At 42.4% G+C, this 19,094-nt stretch overlaps 2 protein-coding genes across 3 annotated transcripts in view; one reads left to right on the top strand and one right to left on the bottom strand.

The window, feature by feature from the left end:
* Window positions 1–7,824, top strand: part of AIFM2 (apoptosis inducing factor mitochondria associated 2) — a 92,775-nt gene extending 84,951 nt beyond the window's left edge. Inside the window, exons 8-9 of the mRNA XM_040320476.1 lie at window positions 2,703–2,903; window positions 7,461–7,824. Of these exons, the coding sequence (XP_040176410.1) occupies window positions 2,703–2,903; window positions 7,461–7,615 (356 nt within the window). The 3' untranslated portion in view covers window positions 7,616–7,824. The remainder of the gene's footprint in view (window positions 1–2,702; window positions 2,904–7,460) is intronic.
* A 6,591-nt stretch (window positions 7,825–14,415) lies between these two features.
* The window catches only part of LOC120908945 (core histone macro-H2A.2), a 77,085-nt gene continuing 72,406 nt past the window's right edge, over window positions 14,416–19,094 (bottom strand). For both annotated transcript variants that reach the window (XM_040320473.1, XM_040320474.1), the window contains exon 9: window positions 14,416–15,068. In XM_040320473.1, coding sequence (XP_040176407.1) covers window positions 14,903–15,068 — 166 coding nt within the window. In that variant the 3' untranslated portion in view covers window positions 14,416–14,902. The remainder of the gene's footprint in view (window positions 15,069–19,094) is intronic.

The raw sequence follows: 19,094 nt of genomic DNA, 5'->3' as shown, positions 1-19,094 counted from the left end.
GTCGGATCGTAACTCCCCCCGGCGGAATGCAAATTCCGCGGCTAGGGGGAGTGTACAATTCAAATCAGGCGCATTCCCGCGCCGATTTAACTGCGCATGCGCCGCCGGCGAAATATTCCAGTGCGCATGCTCCAAATGACGTCGATAGGACGTCATTGTTAGCGGTGGGTACGTCAATTGCGGCCATCGGTATTCCCGATCGACTTACGCAAACGGTGTAAACATTTTGAATCTTGGCACGGGAACGGCGGCCATACTTAACATTAGCTACCCCTCATATAGCAGGGGTAGCTATCCGCCGGAAAAAGCCGAACGCAAACGACATTAAAAAAAAAACGACGGGCGGGCGTACGGACTTGAATCAGCGGTTCTCCTCATTTGCATATCCGACGCGTAAAAAAAAGCGACGACACCTAGCGGCCGGCGGTAGATTGCAGCCTAAGATTCGACTGGTGTAAGTCACTTACACCAGTCGGATCTAAGGGAGATCTATGCGGAATCTGATTCTATGAATCAGTCGCATAGATCCGACTGTGGGATCTCAGAGTTACGACGGCGGATCAGGACATCCGCCGTCGTATACCCTTGATGAATCTGCCCCACTGTGTTCAGTGTTCCGCCTATCACGGATGTTCTCTTGTCCGAGGATGAAAAGACGTCCGTGATTGGCGGAACACTGAACACAGTGTCTGCTGGGAAACTGAGTCAGAGGATGAGAAGACGTCCATGATAGGCTGCTAGGAAACAGGACCAGGAGGAGACCGAGACTTTTAAACAATGAATGGACCTAAGCAAGGAAACGACGAGGGTGGCACGCTCCCTAGGATTGGGGGAGGGAGGGGGGGTGGGAGACACAAGGGAATAGACACAGGGAGGAAGAGTAGAAGGCAGTTAGCTCTCTTTTATTTTTTTTCTGTGGGTTAATTGCAATTGTATACTCTCTCCTCATGGCACAAGGTCGTTGTTTTTTATACCATTTTTACTTTGTAACAATGTTCACTGAACCTGTCAATTACTGAATTAAGAAAAGCAAATAAAAATAAATGATATAAAAAACAATGAATGGACGCCCGCAGACTGTCAAGAATTTCAGGTACACTGACTCGGGTACAGTGAGGTTGGGCACAGTGAGGCGTGCAAATGGGCATTGTTGACCCTTTTTTCCACTTACAGTAGCTGCTGTATTCTCACCCTAGCCTTATACTCGAGTCAATACGTTTTCCCATTTTTTTGGGGGTAAAATTAGCTACCTTAGCTTATACGCTTGTCGGCTTATACTCGTGTATATACGGTACTTCTCCAATTTTTCGTCTGTTGTGGTTCATTATAATGGGCGGCCATTCATAGGTTGGGGTGGTTGTCATTTGTTTGTACTGTAGGTGATTTGGTGAGAGATGCACTGGATACTTTTGCTGCCATTGTGCTGTTGCTGGGTGTCCAGTGCATCCCTACAGGGCCGACATCAGAGGGGTACAGGCAGAGTACACCTGTAAGGGGCCCGGATGTCAACCCCCTTTAAAATAAAAAAAAATAAAAAACTTTTTTTTTTTTAGGGGTCCGGAGGTCCACAGGGCCCCAGATGGCAACCCCCCTTTTTTTTATTTATTTTTTATTAAAAAAAAATTTTTTTTTTTTAATATACTTTTATTTTATTTTTTATTAAAGGGCCAATTTTTTTTTTTTTTTTAGGGGTCCGGAGATCCCCAGGGCCCCAGATGACAACCCCCTTTTTTTTTTTATAAAAAAAAAATCTTTTTTTTTATATATTTTTTTATTTATTTTATTATATATATATATATATATATATATATATATATATATATATATATATATATATATATATATATATATATATATATATATATATATATATATATATATATATATATATATATATATATATATATATATATATATATATATATATATATATATATATATATATATATATATATATATATATATATATATATTATTATTATTATTATTATTATTATTAAAGGTCCCAGAGGTCCCCAGGGCCCTGGATGGAAACTACCCTTTTTTTTTTTTTATAAATGTTTATTTTTCTTATTTTATATATTTGTTTTTATTAATTTTTTATTAAAGGGCCCAGAGGTTTTTCTTTTTTTATTATTAAAGGGCCCAGAGGTCCCGGATGGCAACCCCCCTTTTTTAAAAAAAAAAAATATATTTTTTATATATATTTTTTATTGCTTTTTATTTTCTTTTTATTTAAGGGCCCAGAGGTCCGGATGGCTACCCCCCCCCCTTTTTTTATATATATTTTTCTTTATTTCTCAATTCGCGGCGGCAGCCCCCCCCCCTCCCCTGCTTCTCAATTTCAGGTGGCAGCACCCCCCCCAACCCGGTTCTCTGCTCCAGGGGGCCCATGCCTGAAGCTGTCTGTGTAAGGGGCCCATAATTCCTGATGGCGGCCCTGCATCCCTATACCTGTAAAGAGGTAAGGAGGGATGGGCTCCCTCCAGACATACCTGCCCTTTGGAGACTCTCAAAATGTATAGTTAGGACTGCAGTACACTGGGATGCCGTGCTGTGGCCTCTGTCCAATCCTGAATCTCTGAAGCAATAAACGGATAAACAACTTACACAGTGCTGAAACAATATGAAGCATTACCCAAATGTATGCTGTCATTAATGATTGTTGTGTAATAACATAATGCAATTTGTTTCTCATTTAGGTGACAAAGTAGCAAGCAATGGAGCGCTTAAGGTGAATGACTTTCTTCAAGTGGAAGGATACAGCAACATTTATGCAGTAGGAGACTGTGCAGATTTAAGAGAACCTAAAATGGCATACAGTGCAGGTGTGCATGCCAACATTGCTGTCACCAACATTATCAACAGTTTCCTAGGGAAACCACTGAAACAATATAAAACAGGTATTTTAAAGCATTTATATTTACATCAGTAGTCTATAGGTATCTATAATTGTTTTCACGCAAGATTCTCACAATATTCACCTAATGCCGTGTACACACGGTCGTTTTTTTTTTATGAAAAAAAACGTAATTTTTTAAAACGTCATTTAAAATGACCGTGTGTGTGTGGAAAACATCGTTTTATGTCTTCTGAAAAATGTAAAAAAAAAAAATTCGAGAATGCTTCAATTTTTTATGTCGTTTTTCAAAACGTCGTTTTTTGTGTCATAAAAAATGACCGTGTGTAGGCTAAAACGACGTTTAAAACGACGTTTTTAAACCCGCGCATGCTCAGAAGCAAGTTATGACGCGAGCTTGAATGGAACAGAGTGCCGCCGTACGTGCTGAACGTAACCGCGCTTTGCTAGAGCATTTTGAAAAAACGATGGTGTGTATGCTACATTGTTTTTTAAAATGAAGTTTGAAAAACTAAATTTTTTTTCATCACAAAAAACGACCGTGTGTACACGGCATAAGATTTACATTTATCCACTTGAATTCTGTTAGAAAAATGTGTGAGTCTTGGGTGAATGGTTCAAATGGTGTGAAAATATAGGAGAAAATGGCACAGGCTTCACATTATGGCCGCGTACACACGATCGGTTAAACCGATGAGAACGGTCTGATGGACCGTTTTCATTGGACCAAACCGATCGTGTGTGGGCCCCATCGGTTATTTATCCATAGGTTAAAAAAAAGCAATCTTGTTTTAAATTTAACCGATGGATACCTAACCGATAGAAAAAAAACTATTGTTTGTAGGCACGTCCATCGGTTAAAAATCCACGCATGCTCAGAATCAAGTCGACGCATGCTTGGAAGCATTGAACTTTTACGTCACCGCGTTCTGACACGATCGTTTTTTTAACTGATGGTGTGTAGGCACGACTGACCATCAGTCAGCTTCATCGGTTAACCGATGAAAACGGTCCATCAGACCGTTTCATCGGATGGACTGATCGTGTGTACAGGGCTTAAGGGTTAATGCGAAGTTCCAGACTATTGTTTCTGAGGGGAAAAAGCTGTATTTTTGTTTTTCTCCGGATTCTGTAGTCCCGGTCGGGGCCTGGAGCTTGAAGTGTATTGGGTGGGACAGAACCTTCAATCCAGGTTCCTGCAGCCTGTGTGAGTATACGAGGTGAAGGGGTCATTGTATATACTCAGGCCTGAAGATGGCTCAGTGCTCCCAGTTTGGAGATAGCTCCCATATTGGAGACATAGGGTCTCAGAGGAGCCCCAATCAGGAGTCCTGAGACTGTAGGTCTCACCTAGGGATTTGAGAAGAGACTCAGTAAGGAGACAGGATGTCTCACTCCAGGAGTCAGGTGAGGTCCGATCAGAGTATCAGGAGAGGCCAGGACAGGGCCATGCAGCAAGGTGCTGTGGCTAAAGGCCAAGTGAACCAGGAAAGCTGGGCAACACAGTTGGAGGGACTGGTAACAAGGGAGCCAGATGGCCTGGCATTTACAGTTGTCTGTTGATGATGGAAACCCCTGCATGGGCAACTGATGTTATGTGAACGTTCCATTCTGTTTAATAAAAGTGGGCTGCCATGCCCTAAAATACAGTTTGCACTGGCACAACTCATTGGAAAAGCACCTAGCATATATACGTATATTAACCCCAATGCCACAGTGGATAAATGTGAATCCTGTGTGAAAACATTTAAAAATAGACCCCCTAAGAGTTGTACCACTAATGGGCTATATGCCAAAATACAGTATTTGTATTGATTAATTTGCTATTGTTTCATTCAACCAGTAATTCAAGGATGTACATGAGTTTATGAACCAGTGTTTAACCCCTTCCCGACCAGCCGCCGCGATCGCTCGTGACAGACCGAGAATCGGGATCTGTGTGTGTAAACACACAGATCCTGCTTCTCTCAGGGGCGAGCAGACAAAGTATGAACACTGATCTCTCCCTCTCTCTCTCTCTCCTCCTAGTCAGTCCCATCCCCCCCACAGTTAGAACACACCTAGGGAACACAGTTAACTCCTTAATCGCCCCCTAGTGTTAACCCCTTCCCTGCCAGTGACATTTTTACAGTAATCGGTGCATTTTTATAGCACTGATCGCTGTATAATTGTCGCTGGTCCCAAAAATGTGTCAAAAGTGTCCAATCTGCAATATCGCAGTCCTGATAAAAAATCGCTGATCACTGCCATTACTAGTAAAAAAAAAATAATAATAAAAATTACATAAATCTGTCCCCTATTTTGTAGACGATATAACTTTTGCGCAAACTAATCAATATACGCTTATTGCAAAAATTTTGCCAAAAGTATGTAGAATATGTAAAAAATATCAACCTAAACGGAGGAATTTTTTATTTTTTTTTAAGTTTGGATATGTATTATAACAAAAAGTAAAATAAATTGGGGGTTATTTACGAAAGGTAAATCCACGTTGCACTACAAGTGCATAGGGGACTTGAAATTGCTCTGAAAGTGCACTTGGAAGTGCAGTCGCTGTAAATCTGAGGGGTAGATTTGCTGATTTTATCATCCAATTATGTACAAGCTAAAATTCTGTTTTTTATTTTCCTTGCATGTCCCCCTCGGATCTACAGCGACTGCACTTCCAAGTGCACAATCAGTGCACTTTCAAGTACACTTTGCACTTGTAGTGCAAAGTGGATTTGCCTTAATTAACCCCCATTGTGTTTTTTTTTTCAAAATTGTCGCTCTTCTTTTGATTATAGCACAAACAATACAAACCACAGAGGTGATCAAATACCACCAAAAGAAAGCTCTATTTGTGGAAAAAAATTTTGTTTGGGTACAGCATCGCCCAGCTGCGCAATTGTCAGTTAAAGCGATGCAGGGCCGTATCGCAAAAAAAAATGCCTTGGTCATTGAGCAGCCAAAACTTCCGGGGCTGAAGTGGTTAAAGAATTATTTGTACTTTCAGGGCCAGATTCACAAAAGGGATACGATGGCGTATCTGCTGATACGCCGTCGTATCCCTGTTTCTATCTATGCGACTGATTCATAGAATCGGTTCCGCATAGATATCCCTAAGATCCGACAGGTGTAATAGTTTTACACTGTCGGATCTTAGGATGCAGTACCGCGGCCGCCGCTGGGGGGAGTTTGCGTCGTAAACCAGCGTTGTGTATGCAAATTAGCAGTTACGGCGATCCACAAAACTTTTTCCCGTCGTTACTTCGCCGCAAGTGTTAGTTTGCCGTCGCAAAGATCACCTTTTACAAAGTGTAAAATTAGTACACCATGTAAAAGTATACCCGTCTTTCCCGCGTCGCTTTTGAAATTTTTTTTTTTTCCCGGCACAAGTCTTTTTTTCACGTCGCGATTCACAAAACGTTGGCGCGTCGTAATTTCGGGCAAAGCACGTCGGGAGCATGCGCAGTAAGTCCGGCGCAGGAGCGCGCCTAATTTAAATGGTACCCGCCCCATTTGAATTGGCCCGCCTTGCGCCGGACGGATTTAGGATACACCGCCGCAAATTTCCAGGTAAGTGCTTTGTGGATCGGGCACTTAGCCAGAAAATTTGCGGCGGTCTAACCTAAATCGGTTACGTTACGCTGCGCCCGGGCTACGTGAATCTGGCCCTCAGTACCTATCCATTATAGCATTCCCTGCCTCATGCTTAAAGGGTTCATTCACCCTGACTTTTGCCACAAACCTCATTATGCATTACATGGTCCTCATTACATGAACATGCAGTGCTCCAAAAGAATATGGGCTAGATTCAGGTAGGGGGACGTAAGTTTGTGCGGGCGTAGCGTATGTTATTTACGCTACGCCGCCGCAATTTAGAGAGGCAAGTGCAGTATTCACAAAGCACTTGCTCTGTAAGTTGCGGCGGCGTAGCGTAAATTTCCTGGCGTAAGCGCGCCAAATTCAAATTGTCAAGAGGTGGGCGTGTTTTATTAACGACGTTTCTCACGAACGGCGCATGCGCCGGCCGTGAACGTATCCCAGTGCGCATGCTCCTAATCACGTCGCAAATAGTCAATGCTAAAAAAAACGTAAAAAAATCCGCCGGGCGCACGTACGTTTCTGAATCGGCATATACAGCTCATTTGCATATTCTACGCTGAAATCAACGGAAGCGCCACCTAGCGGCCAGCGTAAATATGCACCCTAAGATACGACGGCGTAGGAGACTTGGGAGCCTAATTTAAGCGTATCTGGTTTCCAGAATACGCTTAAATTTATGACGGCGTAGATTCAGAGTTACGACGGCATATCTACTGATACGCCGGCGTAACTGTTCTCTGAATCCTAGCCCTATATATATATAGATCTATATATCGTAAATACCTTTTTTATCTACCAGAAGGTTCATAGTATCATGCACAAAGTGTTTTATTGAGTCACATATCCCTGAAGGTCATTAAACACTTAAGAGCTTACGGTTTTGAAGACTTTGTTCCAGTGACCTGATGCCTATTTGCTCATAAATGACTAGAACTCCTCATCAGATTGCTGATATTAACCGACATACTGTATGTGTGAATGTAATTGTCTGTCTTTGTTTCCTCTTATTCAGGGGCAGTTTCAATGCTTCTATCGATGGGTCGAAATGATGGAGTGGGGCAGTTCAATGGCATTTACATGGGCAAAATGTTAGTGACCAAGGCTAAAAGCGGAGATATATTTGTCTCAAAGAGTTGGAATAACATGGGACAGAAGATGCCAAAATAAGTGCTTCCATAGAACCTAATACTTGATTTCATTTTTGAAGACTCTACCTCAACCAAGGATCATCTTCCCCAATAAACAAGCATTTTATACATCTTAACATGACAGAATTTTTAGTGCAATTGTTATTTAATGGTTAACACATTGGGCCAGATTCACGTAGGGAGCGCGTATTTGTGAGCGGGCGTAACGTATCCTATTTACGCTACGCCTCCGCAACTTTGACAGACAAGTGCAGTATTGTCAAAGCAAAGTTGCGGCGGCGTAGCGTAAATAGGCCGGCGTAAGCCAGCCTAATTCAAATATGGAACATGTGGGCGTGTTTTATGTTAATTTATTGTGACCCCACGTAAATTACGCTTTTTACGAACGGCGCATGCGCCGTCCGTGAAAGTATCCCAGTGCGCATGCTCCAAATTAACCCGCAAAAAGCCAATGCTTTTGACGTGAACCTAAATGACGCACAGCCCTATTCGCGAACGACTTACGCAAACGTCGGAAAATTCTACGCTGGCCCGACGTCCATACTTACCATTGGCTGCGCCTCATATAGCAGGGGTAAATTTATGCCGGAAAAAGCCTAACGTAAACGGCGTATCTGTACTGCGACGGCCGTGAATAGGCGTATCTAGCTGATTTACATATTCTAGGCGTAAATCAGCGTACACGCCCCTATCGGCCAGCGTAAATATGCAGTTAAGATACGACGGCGTAGGAGACTTGCACTGGTCGTATCTTAGAGAAATTCTGGCGTATCTGATTCTTTAAATCAGGCGCCAAGATACGACGCCTCACACTCAGAGATACGACGTCGTATCTGGAGATACGCCGTCGTATCTCCAGATACGACGTCGTATCTGGAGATACGCCGTCGTATCTCCTACGTGAATCTGGGCCGTTGCCCGATATTTGTTGTCTTTTTTTATTTGTTTTGTTTTTTTAAAACTCCAATAAAATAAACAGTAAAATATTTTATAATGTATGCAAGTTTACTTTGTTGTTCACAAGAGATGAACAGTAAACTCCACCAGCAGGTTAGCAATCACTTTCTTCTGTACATGTACTTCTGAAACTCCACAGAATGGAAGGGGCTGCAGCGCTCAACGAAGCTCCACATGGGACAGGCGGCTATGTGTGCTCATTTTCAAATCTTTTGCAGGTGATGAAGGAGAATTTATAACTCCCTGAGCAGTTATAATTGTAAGTGCTCTGACATGGGCTATTTCAGCCCATGCCAGAGCACCTGCCATTGTAGCACCAGCAGTAGCGACAGAGACCCCCCCTCTCCCATGTGTAGGAACTCATTGCAGGGTTGATTAGCAGGGTTTGGTCATCCATCATATAAGGTTGGAGGGACAAAGTTAAAACTTGGTCAGCCTGAGCTTTTTAGGCTATGCTGTTTGTTGGTGACATTTTTTTATCTATAGATTAATGGGGTTACCTCATAATAAACCAGTTCTAAGCCATTAAAACCAATTTTGTGTGTACTTATTTCAGGTTTGTTATTACAATTGCTATTTGCTTTTTGGGTCTCCCTTGTCTCATACCGTGATATAACTGCCACCTCTGCTCCACATATGATGCATATGTTTCGAATCTCTTAAAGATTTTTTTTTTATGTCACAATGTAGAGTATAAGATTTCCTATCATCTGTGCCCAGTCTTGCCACACAGAGTTAATCCAGCTCTGAGCAATCCTCTTTTATTGTTCAGTGAAAATTAACAGACTTCCAGATAAAACCCTGTCTAAATTAAAAGTCCGAAAGCCTCTCTCCTTGCTTTGAGTGACAGGTTATTTACATATCTAGCTTGGACATGTTTATCATATGTTTATCTCTGCTTACAAGTTTCCAAAAGCCAATGAATGAATGCATTTTATAGTTTATGTGGGATATTAGAAATACTGTACCAAATGATATCCAGAAGAGGATGAAAGCTATGTGCATTAACCCAAGGTTCTAATTTTTATAGCTATGAATGTTTTTTGTGGAACTAAAGGTTTCTTATGCCACGTACACGCACTCGAAAATTCCGGCAAGAAAAGTCCGATGTGAGCTTTTGGTTGGAAATACCGACCGTGTGTAGTCTCCATCGGACTTTTGCTGTCGGAATTTCCACCAACAAAAGATTAAGAGCAGGTTCTTTATTTTTCCAATGGAAAAAGTTCCTATTGGAAAATCCGCTTGTCTGTATGCATTTCCGATGCGCAAAAAAAACATGCATGGTCAGACTCAAGCAGAAGAGCCGAACTGCCTATTGAACTTCATTGATCTCACCTCGTCGTACGTCTTGAACGTGACCGCGTTCTTGCTGGTCGGAATTTCCGACAAGATTTGTGTGACCGTGGGTATGCAACACAAGCTTGAGCCAAGATTCCGTCAGAAAAAAATCCACGGTTTTATTGTCGAAATTTCTGATCGTGTACGCGGCCCTAGAGGTCCGAACAAAAATAGCTCTAGTACTCCTGATAGCTTATGTCACCTGTAGTAGAGACCTTCAAAGTGTGTACTTTTTATTTTTAAGTATTTGTAACATTGGCTTGGTTTTCTTACTACAGTTATTGTTTATCTGTTCCTACCAGAAATGGGGCTGTGGTATAAGAAAGGGTTCTCAGTGGTTTTATTTTTACCTGTACATTAGAAGATTTTACAGAAAGGCGCTGTCTGGTCCGTCAGTGGAGCGAACGGCTGATGGAACAGCTGCTCATCTCCACACACGTATAAAGATTAGCAAGATATACAGCTACTTGAATGGTATTCTTGCATTCATTGTGCCAACACCTCGATGGCAATTGTCATATCTACCTTCAAGCCTGTTTGAGTTATCTCACAGCATCCTATACATACAGTATTGACCCTATCTTCGCATTTTAAAGGATCAAGATATCGTCTCTATATACTATAATCTGATTGATTATTGGGTGGACCAGGACTGTACGGCCTGTTGTGGCAAGCGGTGGCAACATATTGACCCTATAGATTCTCTATCAAATCACTGCGGTTTATTTTTAATGTGGATTGAACTTGGCCCAGAGTGCATGACCTGTATAGCTCCTGATGAAGCTAGATCAGGGCGAAACATGTAGAGCGAATTTGGTACAGGTTTCCTGGCTCTCTGTTGAGCATATCATGTCCTTTGGGATGGTTATCTGTTTGTTCAAATTTTAATGTTGAATTATGTTAAATAATAAACTTGTCTTTTACTATACTTACTTGATTTATTGAATTCGACACCTTTAAAATCCCAGGGTGTGTTACCCTCCCCATCTCCTAGTTCTCTACATATGTTCCAAGTTTGGAGTCCAGGGGACCTACGGCCGGCCAGTATCGGGTCCCCAAAATCCGAGAGATCAGGTGTAAAAAGGTGACTCGAGTTTAAGTCAAGGGGGGCATTTTGAGCACAAAAAAAGTGCTGAAAAACTCTGCTTATACTTGAGTATATATGGTATTTTGTATTTCTATTTGCAAATAATCACTCCAACAGTTGTCTCCTTCTCGCCAAGCTTCTTGCTGATGGTCTTGTAGCCCATTCCAGCCTTGTGCAGGTCTACAATCTTGTCCCGGATGTTTTTTGATAGCTCTTTGGTCTTGCCCATGATTGTGAGGTTTGAATAGAGCAAAGATTCTGTGGACAGGTGTCTTTTATACACATAACGAATTGTCGTTAGGAGCACCTTCTTAAAGGTCCTTTCACACTGGCGGTCCGATCAGGTCCACCTGTCAATTTTTCAGGCTGACCTGATTGGACGCTCCATTCACCCCTCTGCAGTGGCGTAGCGTGGGGGGGAGTGGCCACAGGCGCGCCATTTAGGGGGGCGTAATTCCATGCCTCCTCCCAATTTTCACTTCCTTGCACAGAGCTGTGTGGAGGGAGGGGGGGGGGGGGGGGGTAGTGCAGGAAGTAGGACTCCTACTGTAGGAGTCTGGTGGGTCAGTGTATGTGTCAGGAGTCAGTCAGTGTAATAGTCAGTGTATTTTGTAGTGGTCAGTGTGGTGTGGTTAGTGTGTAGCGTAGTGGTCAGTGTGGTGTGGTGTAGTGGTTAGTGTGCAGGGTTGTGGCCAATGTAGGAATCGGGTAGGTCATTGAAGTGGACAGGTAGGTAAGTGTAGTGGTCAGTATAGGAATTAGGCTGGTAAGTACTATTGTAGAATGGGACTCGGGGAGTGCAAAAAGTCTGCAGGTTGGGGGGGGCGCACATTTCTTGCCTTCCCCCGGGCGCTGACAACTCACGCTACGCCACTGCCCCTATGGAACGGTGACAGACGTTATCCAATCCACCAAATCTAGTGGATCCGATCTCCCCAGTGAGCGGAGACAGACCTGTCATCCACCTGCTCAGCAGTACATGACATATGCATCAATTTGGGAGCATTTGTTTTTATCTTAGAAAACCAGTTTAAAGTGTTGGAAGTAGAGATGTTACAGGCATGGTAAACCTTTCTGCCTGCACCTTGTGCAGAAGATGCGCCTTCATCATGTAGTTTCATGGTCTATGTAGTCTAAGAACTGGCGGATGCTGTGAAGAAACTACATCACAACTCCTGGGTCTCTAAGTCAAGCAGTGATGCAGGTAGTAGGGTTGACACCTCATCCCTTTAAACCCGAACACATATGAATTACACAGGTTCTGAGGCTAATTTAATGTAGAGAAGGCACCAAGTGAGATTAATTACACCCTAATTAGCCACTTAACCTGTGTAATTAATATGTGTTTGGTTTTGAAGGGATGAGGTGGCAACCTTAGATGAAGGTGAGAGCTAAATGCAAATTTCGATATGAAACGGGCAAAAGTGGGCAGAGCAATTAATGGAGAGATCACCATGTTGGAAGAGATGTGTACCTGATCTGTCTTGCCAGTGTATGGCCTGGCTTGCCTGACTTTGCCATTCCTCCTGCTGTCGCCAGGATTTACCTGTCAACTGTCTGTGCCTGCTTACCCACTGTCTGATACCTGTATGCCTCACCTGTCTGCTATTGCTAGCCTGCTTCGGTCTGCTGCTCTCCAGCTGCCACCCAGCCTGCCTGCATCACTGAAGACCACAGGTGACTACCCCTACCTGGCATGGACACCTTCTCCGCTAGAAAGACTTACAGGCACTTGTGCCACTCTGCACTCCTAGGCCTTCTGTTCACAGTACCAAGGGCCCAGAGTCAGAGGTGTAAGAGAGGCCTTCCTAATCGTATCAAGCTCTGCTACCAGGTACGTGATCGACCCTTTACTTATCCCACTGCTTATATGCTCTATTTTTTTCACCAGAAGCATGTAGCTCATATCTTGCATTGTCAAAGTCCAGCAAACCTAAACAGCTGTATCCAAGATAGAAAAGGCTGAAACTGCTCTTATTGATGAAGTTGACCATTGGGGTCTAAAGAATCGATTTGCATATTCTACCTGCTATGCCTAAAGTTAACCAGTGCAATTTTCCTATATAATAAGATGCCAAAAGGTTCCATTTTAATTCCAGCCCCACATGCTATACTTATTATATCTCACTTTCTCTCCACAGAGGTGTTCATCCTCAGGGAGCAAAGAGTAGAAGTCCAGGGTGAGCTCCAAGAAGCAAATTGGAGCTTACACAGTAATAATGAAGCTCTTCCCACTCCTCACAGAACATGGCTAGGTACCTGGAGCATGATCCTCCATATTTGGAAGTATCATGTACTTTTCTTCACTCGTAGCAGGTTAACCGAGGCAGGGGCACAAAAGGAGGTAAATATGTACTGCTAATGGGGCCAGCATAGATAGTAGTGTTGGATGTCTAAAGCCCCATACACACGGTCGGACTTTTGGCCAACAAACTTCAAAACCAATTTTTTTTCTAATTTGTCTGATCGTATGTACGCTCCATTGGACCAACTTTCATCAGACAAAAAGTGCGGTCTGCAAACGGACAAACTTTTCGGCAACAAAAGTTCGATGGTGCCTAGTCTGACCGTGTGCACAGCAAGCCATCGGACTTTTGTACAAAGTGCAAATACGCATGCTCAGAACCAATGTTAAAATCAACCAACAATAGCAGAAGTTAACCAAAGGGTGGCGGTAAAGAGCAGAAAAACCATGTGATGTTGGGAAAGTTTTAGAAAAGTTTGCAGAAAAGTCAGAGCGTGTGTATGCTATGGGTGTGACCGGACAACTCCCTTCGGACAAAAATCAAGCAAGTAGGCATAGGCATGTGCACAAGGTGTGCCTGGGCACACCGTTACCATCCCATGAGCATTTGCATTATCACTCTGTGTGCCGGTATCTTACCAAAAAAGGTCCCCCGGCGGATTATGCCCCCCCTAGTACTGCGCAGGAGCAGCGCTTGTCTCAGAAAAAAAGAGCCAGGAGGCTGTCCGAGCAAAGAGAGGACGTGAGGCCGACTGGCCACTTACAGCGAGGTCCACGCAGGCACTGCATGTTTAGCTATTTTCGGAGACAAGCGCTGCGCCTGCACAGTACAGGGGGGGGGGGCATAATCTGCCGGGGGGACACTCATCGGCGGAACACCGGCAGGAAGATGGGAAAGATCCCCCCTCTTACCGGCTCATAAGAGAAGTGTTTACGCACCTCTTTCACTGTGCCGGCAGGGATATCATTGTGCCCGGGTCACATATATGTAGACACACACATATGTGTTTGAGCTTTAGGGTGCACACCTATGTAGGAAGGTAATATTCTACATGGCTTGCACTTCACAAAATTATATGCTTGCCCATGGTAATAAACTGTATTTGGCCCTTTTAGGTGAACAGCATTTAGTTTGACAGCCATGTATTTGGCTAAAAGTAATAATCCAATGAAATACACAAAAGACAAGCAATTTAAGAACGTTGATCTTTTTTTTAAATAATATTGTGGTCTTATTTCTCTTGTAAAATCCAATACTACAAATCTAAAACAAGTTTTTTCAGCTGTTTTTTTTTTTTTTTTTTTTAACACTAAGTCTAAAATAATAAGACAGGAAAAAAATAAGAGAAAACATTGGGAACAAGATTCTTGAAGAAAAACATGGCTGATGACGACAGAGGGATATATTTTTCAGATTCTATAAAAATGCAAAGGGGGTGCTGGCTTGTTACATGAGGGGGAGGGATTCATAATGAGACTTGTTTAGCCCAAACATACCTCTTCAACCATGGGAAAATAAAATCAAAATCTGTCCTTAAACCACAAAACTTCAAACATTGTTCACACCTTCTTAAAATTCTTAACAATAAAAACATCAGCTCTTGGTCTTCTGATCCTCTTGTTACGGGTTTCCAACCATCCCTGTCTGTAAGCTGTTCCAGCCAAGGTCGGCATTCGTTCTACTTTGTATCAAGCTTGGCCATTTCCTGTACGTAGATACCAATACTTTCACTGTCAAACAACAGGAAGAAAATATTCTTCACAGTGGATGAGCTGGAGGAGCCAAAATGGTTGGAGATGGCTCGCAAAATGACTTGAGCCGCTGTCTGCTTTGGGAAACCATTTCTGGGCACAGAAAAAGAGTAAAATTGTTAAAAATATATATATATACAGTGGCAAAAGTAAGTACTGTAAAGAAGCAACTAGGCCTCTTGGCACTAAGCAATTATTTTCATTCTGTGTAGTCCTCTAAAACCATTAAAGGGGAGGTTCACCCTAAAAACGACTTTCTAGTATTACATTGGCCCCCCACATTACAATACAATTATGCCCATTATGTTTTTTTTTATGCTGTACATACCTTGGTACAGCTAATTCACCCGTGGCTTCCGGGTTGCGAGTCCCGCGGGAGTGGGCGTTCCTAACATGCTGGTGATTGACGTGATGACAAAAAATGAGCTCCCCGTCGCGTAAGCTGCGTCACGATTGGCGAAAGGAGCCGAACGGCGAGTCGGCGCTATACTGCGCACCGCCGTTCGGCTCCTTTCGGCAATCGTGACGCAGCTTACGTGACGGGGGGAGCTCGTTTTTGGTCATCACGTCAATCACCAGCATGTTAGGAACGCCCACTCCCGCGGGACTCACAACCCGGAAGCCACGGGTGAATTAGCTGTACCAAGGTATGTACAGCATAAAAAAAAAACATAATAGGCATAATTGTATTGTAATGTGGGGGGCCAATGTAATAATAGAAAGTCGTTTTTAGGGTGAACCTCCCCTTTAAGATTAACAAAAGATAGACAAAAATGATAAATATGAAGCTTGAAATGCCACTCATGCGAGAAAAGAGACACTTCCCCTTTAACCTAAAAAGCGAGGTGCCCACGTTTCACTGTGTACATCCAAACAACATATCACAAGGTAAAATGACCACCGCTCTCCTGACCAGCCCATCTGAGATAAGAGTGAGAAAAGGCCTCAGCCGAAACCTCTCTACAAAACACGCCCTTGATGGGTTTTGCCCCACCCAGCGGGGGCTTAGTTATAGAGGTGGGGGCTAGGAGCAGGATAGCGGTTTTATGCATCATCAGCCGCTTAGAAAGGTGAATAGTGTGAGTAAAATTAATAAAACATGAGTGGTAAATAGGACCAATTGCTGTGTTAAAGATTAAAGGGGTTGTAAAGGTTACATTTTTTTAGGCTATAAGCAATCTATTTGGTATACAGATATTGTTTAAATTAGTTATTTTTGTTTAACCACTTAAGCCCCGGACCAAAATGCTGCCTAAAGACCCAAGGGGTTTTTACAGTTCAGGACTGCGTCGCTTTAACAGACAATTGCACGGTCGTGCGACGTGGCTCCCAAACAAAATTGGCGTCTTTTTTTCCCCACAAATAGAGCTTTCTTTTGGTGGTATTTGATCACCTCTGCGGTTTTTATTTTTTGCGCTATAAACAAAAATAGAGCGACAATTTTGAAAAAAATGCTATATTTTTTACTTTTTGATATAATAAATATCTCCCAAAAACATATATAAAAAAATTTTTTCCTCAGTTTAGGCCGATACGTATTCTTCTACCTATTTTTGGTAAAAAAAAAATCGCAATAATCGTTTATCGGTTGGTTTGCGCAAAATTTATAGTGTTTACAAAATAGGGGATAGTTTTTTTTGCATTTTTTTTTTTTTTACTACTAATGGCGGCGATCAGCGATTTTTTTCATGACTGCGACATTATGGCGGACACTTCGGACAATTTTGACACATTTTTGAGACAATTGTCATTTTCACAGCAAAAAATGCATTTAAATTGCATTCTTTATTGTGAAAATGACAGTTGCAGTTTGGGAGTTAACCACAGGGGGCGCTGTAGGAGTTAGGGTTTACTTTGTGTTTACTAGTGTAGGGGGGTGTGGCTGTAGGAATGACGTCATCGATCGTGTCTTCCCTATAAAGGGAATGACGCGATCGATGCGCCGACACAGTGAAGCACGGGGAAGCCGTGTTTACACACGGCTCTCCCCGTTCTTCAGCTCCGGGGAGCGATCGCGACGGAGCGGCTATAAACGAATAGCCGCGCCGTCGTCCCGGATCGCTCCTGAAGCCACGGGGACCGCCGCATGTACGGGGGGGGGGTCCCGATCGGACCCCCGACCCACGTCAAGCAGGGCACGTATATATACGTTGATGTGCCTGCCTGTGCCATTCTGCTGACGTATATGTACATGAGGCGGTCCTTAAGTGGTTAAAATACGTATAAGCCTGATTATTTAGTATCCCATTTCTTGCCTCATTGTTTACTCTTTTCTTTCAGTCCTCTATTTACGGGTTTCGGAGCACATTCAGTCTTGCGACGTCACGGCTTCAAGGGAACCACATTTCCCTTGAGGCTTAGCGGCATCGCACATGCGCACTTTCGCTTTTCGGCCATGTGACCGAACGAGAACGAGCATAGTTATTTCAGGCTTTCTAGTTCACAAGCAGCCTATTCAACATGCCCATTCCCGCCTCCCCAGCATGCCCATAACACAAAGAACCAAATAAGTAGATCTTGAATCCTACTCTCAATGCAGCAAGGGGGTGGAGTTAAGGCAGGGCAGTGCAGCTTAGATGTTAATTCAGCTGAAAACCAAGGCACGGGAGGTGGAGCTACAGCATCGTAGACACGCCCACTTATCCCCTGCCTCTGTGACTGTGAACGTACAGAGCACCTGCACGCAGGGCTATAGTCCAAGGGAGGGGGCAAGCATGATGACTAACCCCCAGGCATAACGGCTCGGATGATGGGGGCAAGTTCCATGAAGAGGAACAGGAAGTGAGTATTTCAGACAAGGATTAATGACATTTAGAAGGGAAAATCAAAAGAAAAGGTAAGTGAACTAGCAATGCACTAGCCTTAAAGGAACCTATTTAGCAACTAAAAAATGAACCTTTACAACCCATTTGAATAAGTGAAGAGATACACACAAAAAAAAAAAAAATAGAAATAAAAAGTGAATGTTAATATATAAATAAAGATGAGAATATAAAGGATAAAACAATTAAAAAGTGGATAATAAGAATAAATAAAATATAAAAATTAAAAAAAACATAAAAAAGGGTGAAAGAAAAAAAATGAAAAAAATAATAATAATAATGTAATGTAATGAATTAAATGTAAAACAAATTAAATAATAAAAAAAAAGTAATATGCAAAACAATTGGGAAAAAATTTAAATAAAAATTCAAATAAAAGTTGAAAAGTCGATAATGAAAAGTGAAAGTGAATAAAAGATGAAAATAAGTGAGTGTGACGGATTTTTTTTTAATTGTTTATTATTTTAAATTTTTATACTAATATCTTTATTTCATCCTTATCATTCATTTTTATTTCTATTTTTTTCTACGTTTTTCCAGGTATCTCGCTTCATGTATTTATTTAATCTCTAAAATAGCAATCATTCCTATTTACCACACATATGTTTTATTAATTTTACTCACATAATTCACTCTTCTAAGCGTCTGATGATGCATAGAAACCTCTATCCTGCTCCTAGCCGCCACCTCTGTGACTAAGTCCCGATGGGTGGGGTTAAACACATCAGTGGGGTGTCGTTTGCAGAGAAGTGTAGCCTGAGGCCATTTCTTATTCTTATCTCGCACAGGCTTGGTCGGGAGAGCAGCGGTTACATTACCGCAAAAACATTAGATACTTCATCCTGCACGCCCCCCTGAAGACGTTCAACCAACGAAACGTACGTCGGAGGCGGTACAGTAAGAGGCCATTTGGCTTTCCTTTGTTTTATTAGTGTTTTTAATAAAAGCAATATTACGCTATTGGATTTTCCTGTTTTTTTCACATATCCTAATTGGAACGCCTGGGGACGAGGTTAAACATCTTTTTTTCCGGTTAACATGTGCAGGCACAATCCTGCTCAAGCTTGTGTGACCATCTTTTTCATTAAAGTAGTCAACTCGTTCTGGTAAGCGCATCCATTTACTTCAGCACTTTTTGGGTGTAAAGAAGAATCAAGTGTGGTGGTGGCACTTTATTTTCACATAAGCAAGATCACAGCAAATAAGAAGATTTCATTACCTACTTATGCACAATATTGGGACTTTATGTCATGGAGTTTTACTTATGACACAGAGACATTTGTCAATATATTTATTT

The sequence above is a fragment of the Rana temporaria genome, chromosome 8 (assembly GCF_905171775.1).
Source record: "Rana temporaria chromosome 8, aRanTem1.1, whole genome shotgun sequence".
NCBI classification, from domain to species: domain Eukaryota; kingdom Metazoa; phylum Chordata; class Amphibia; order Anura; family Ranidae; genus Rana; species Rana temporaria.
This window is presented reverse-complemented; position numbering and strand designations above follow the sequence as displayed.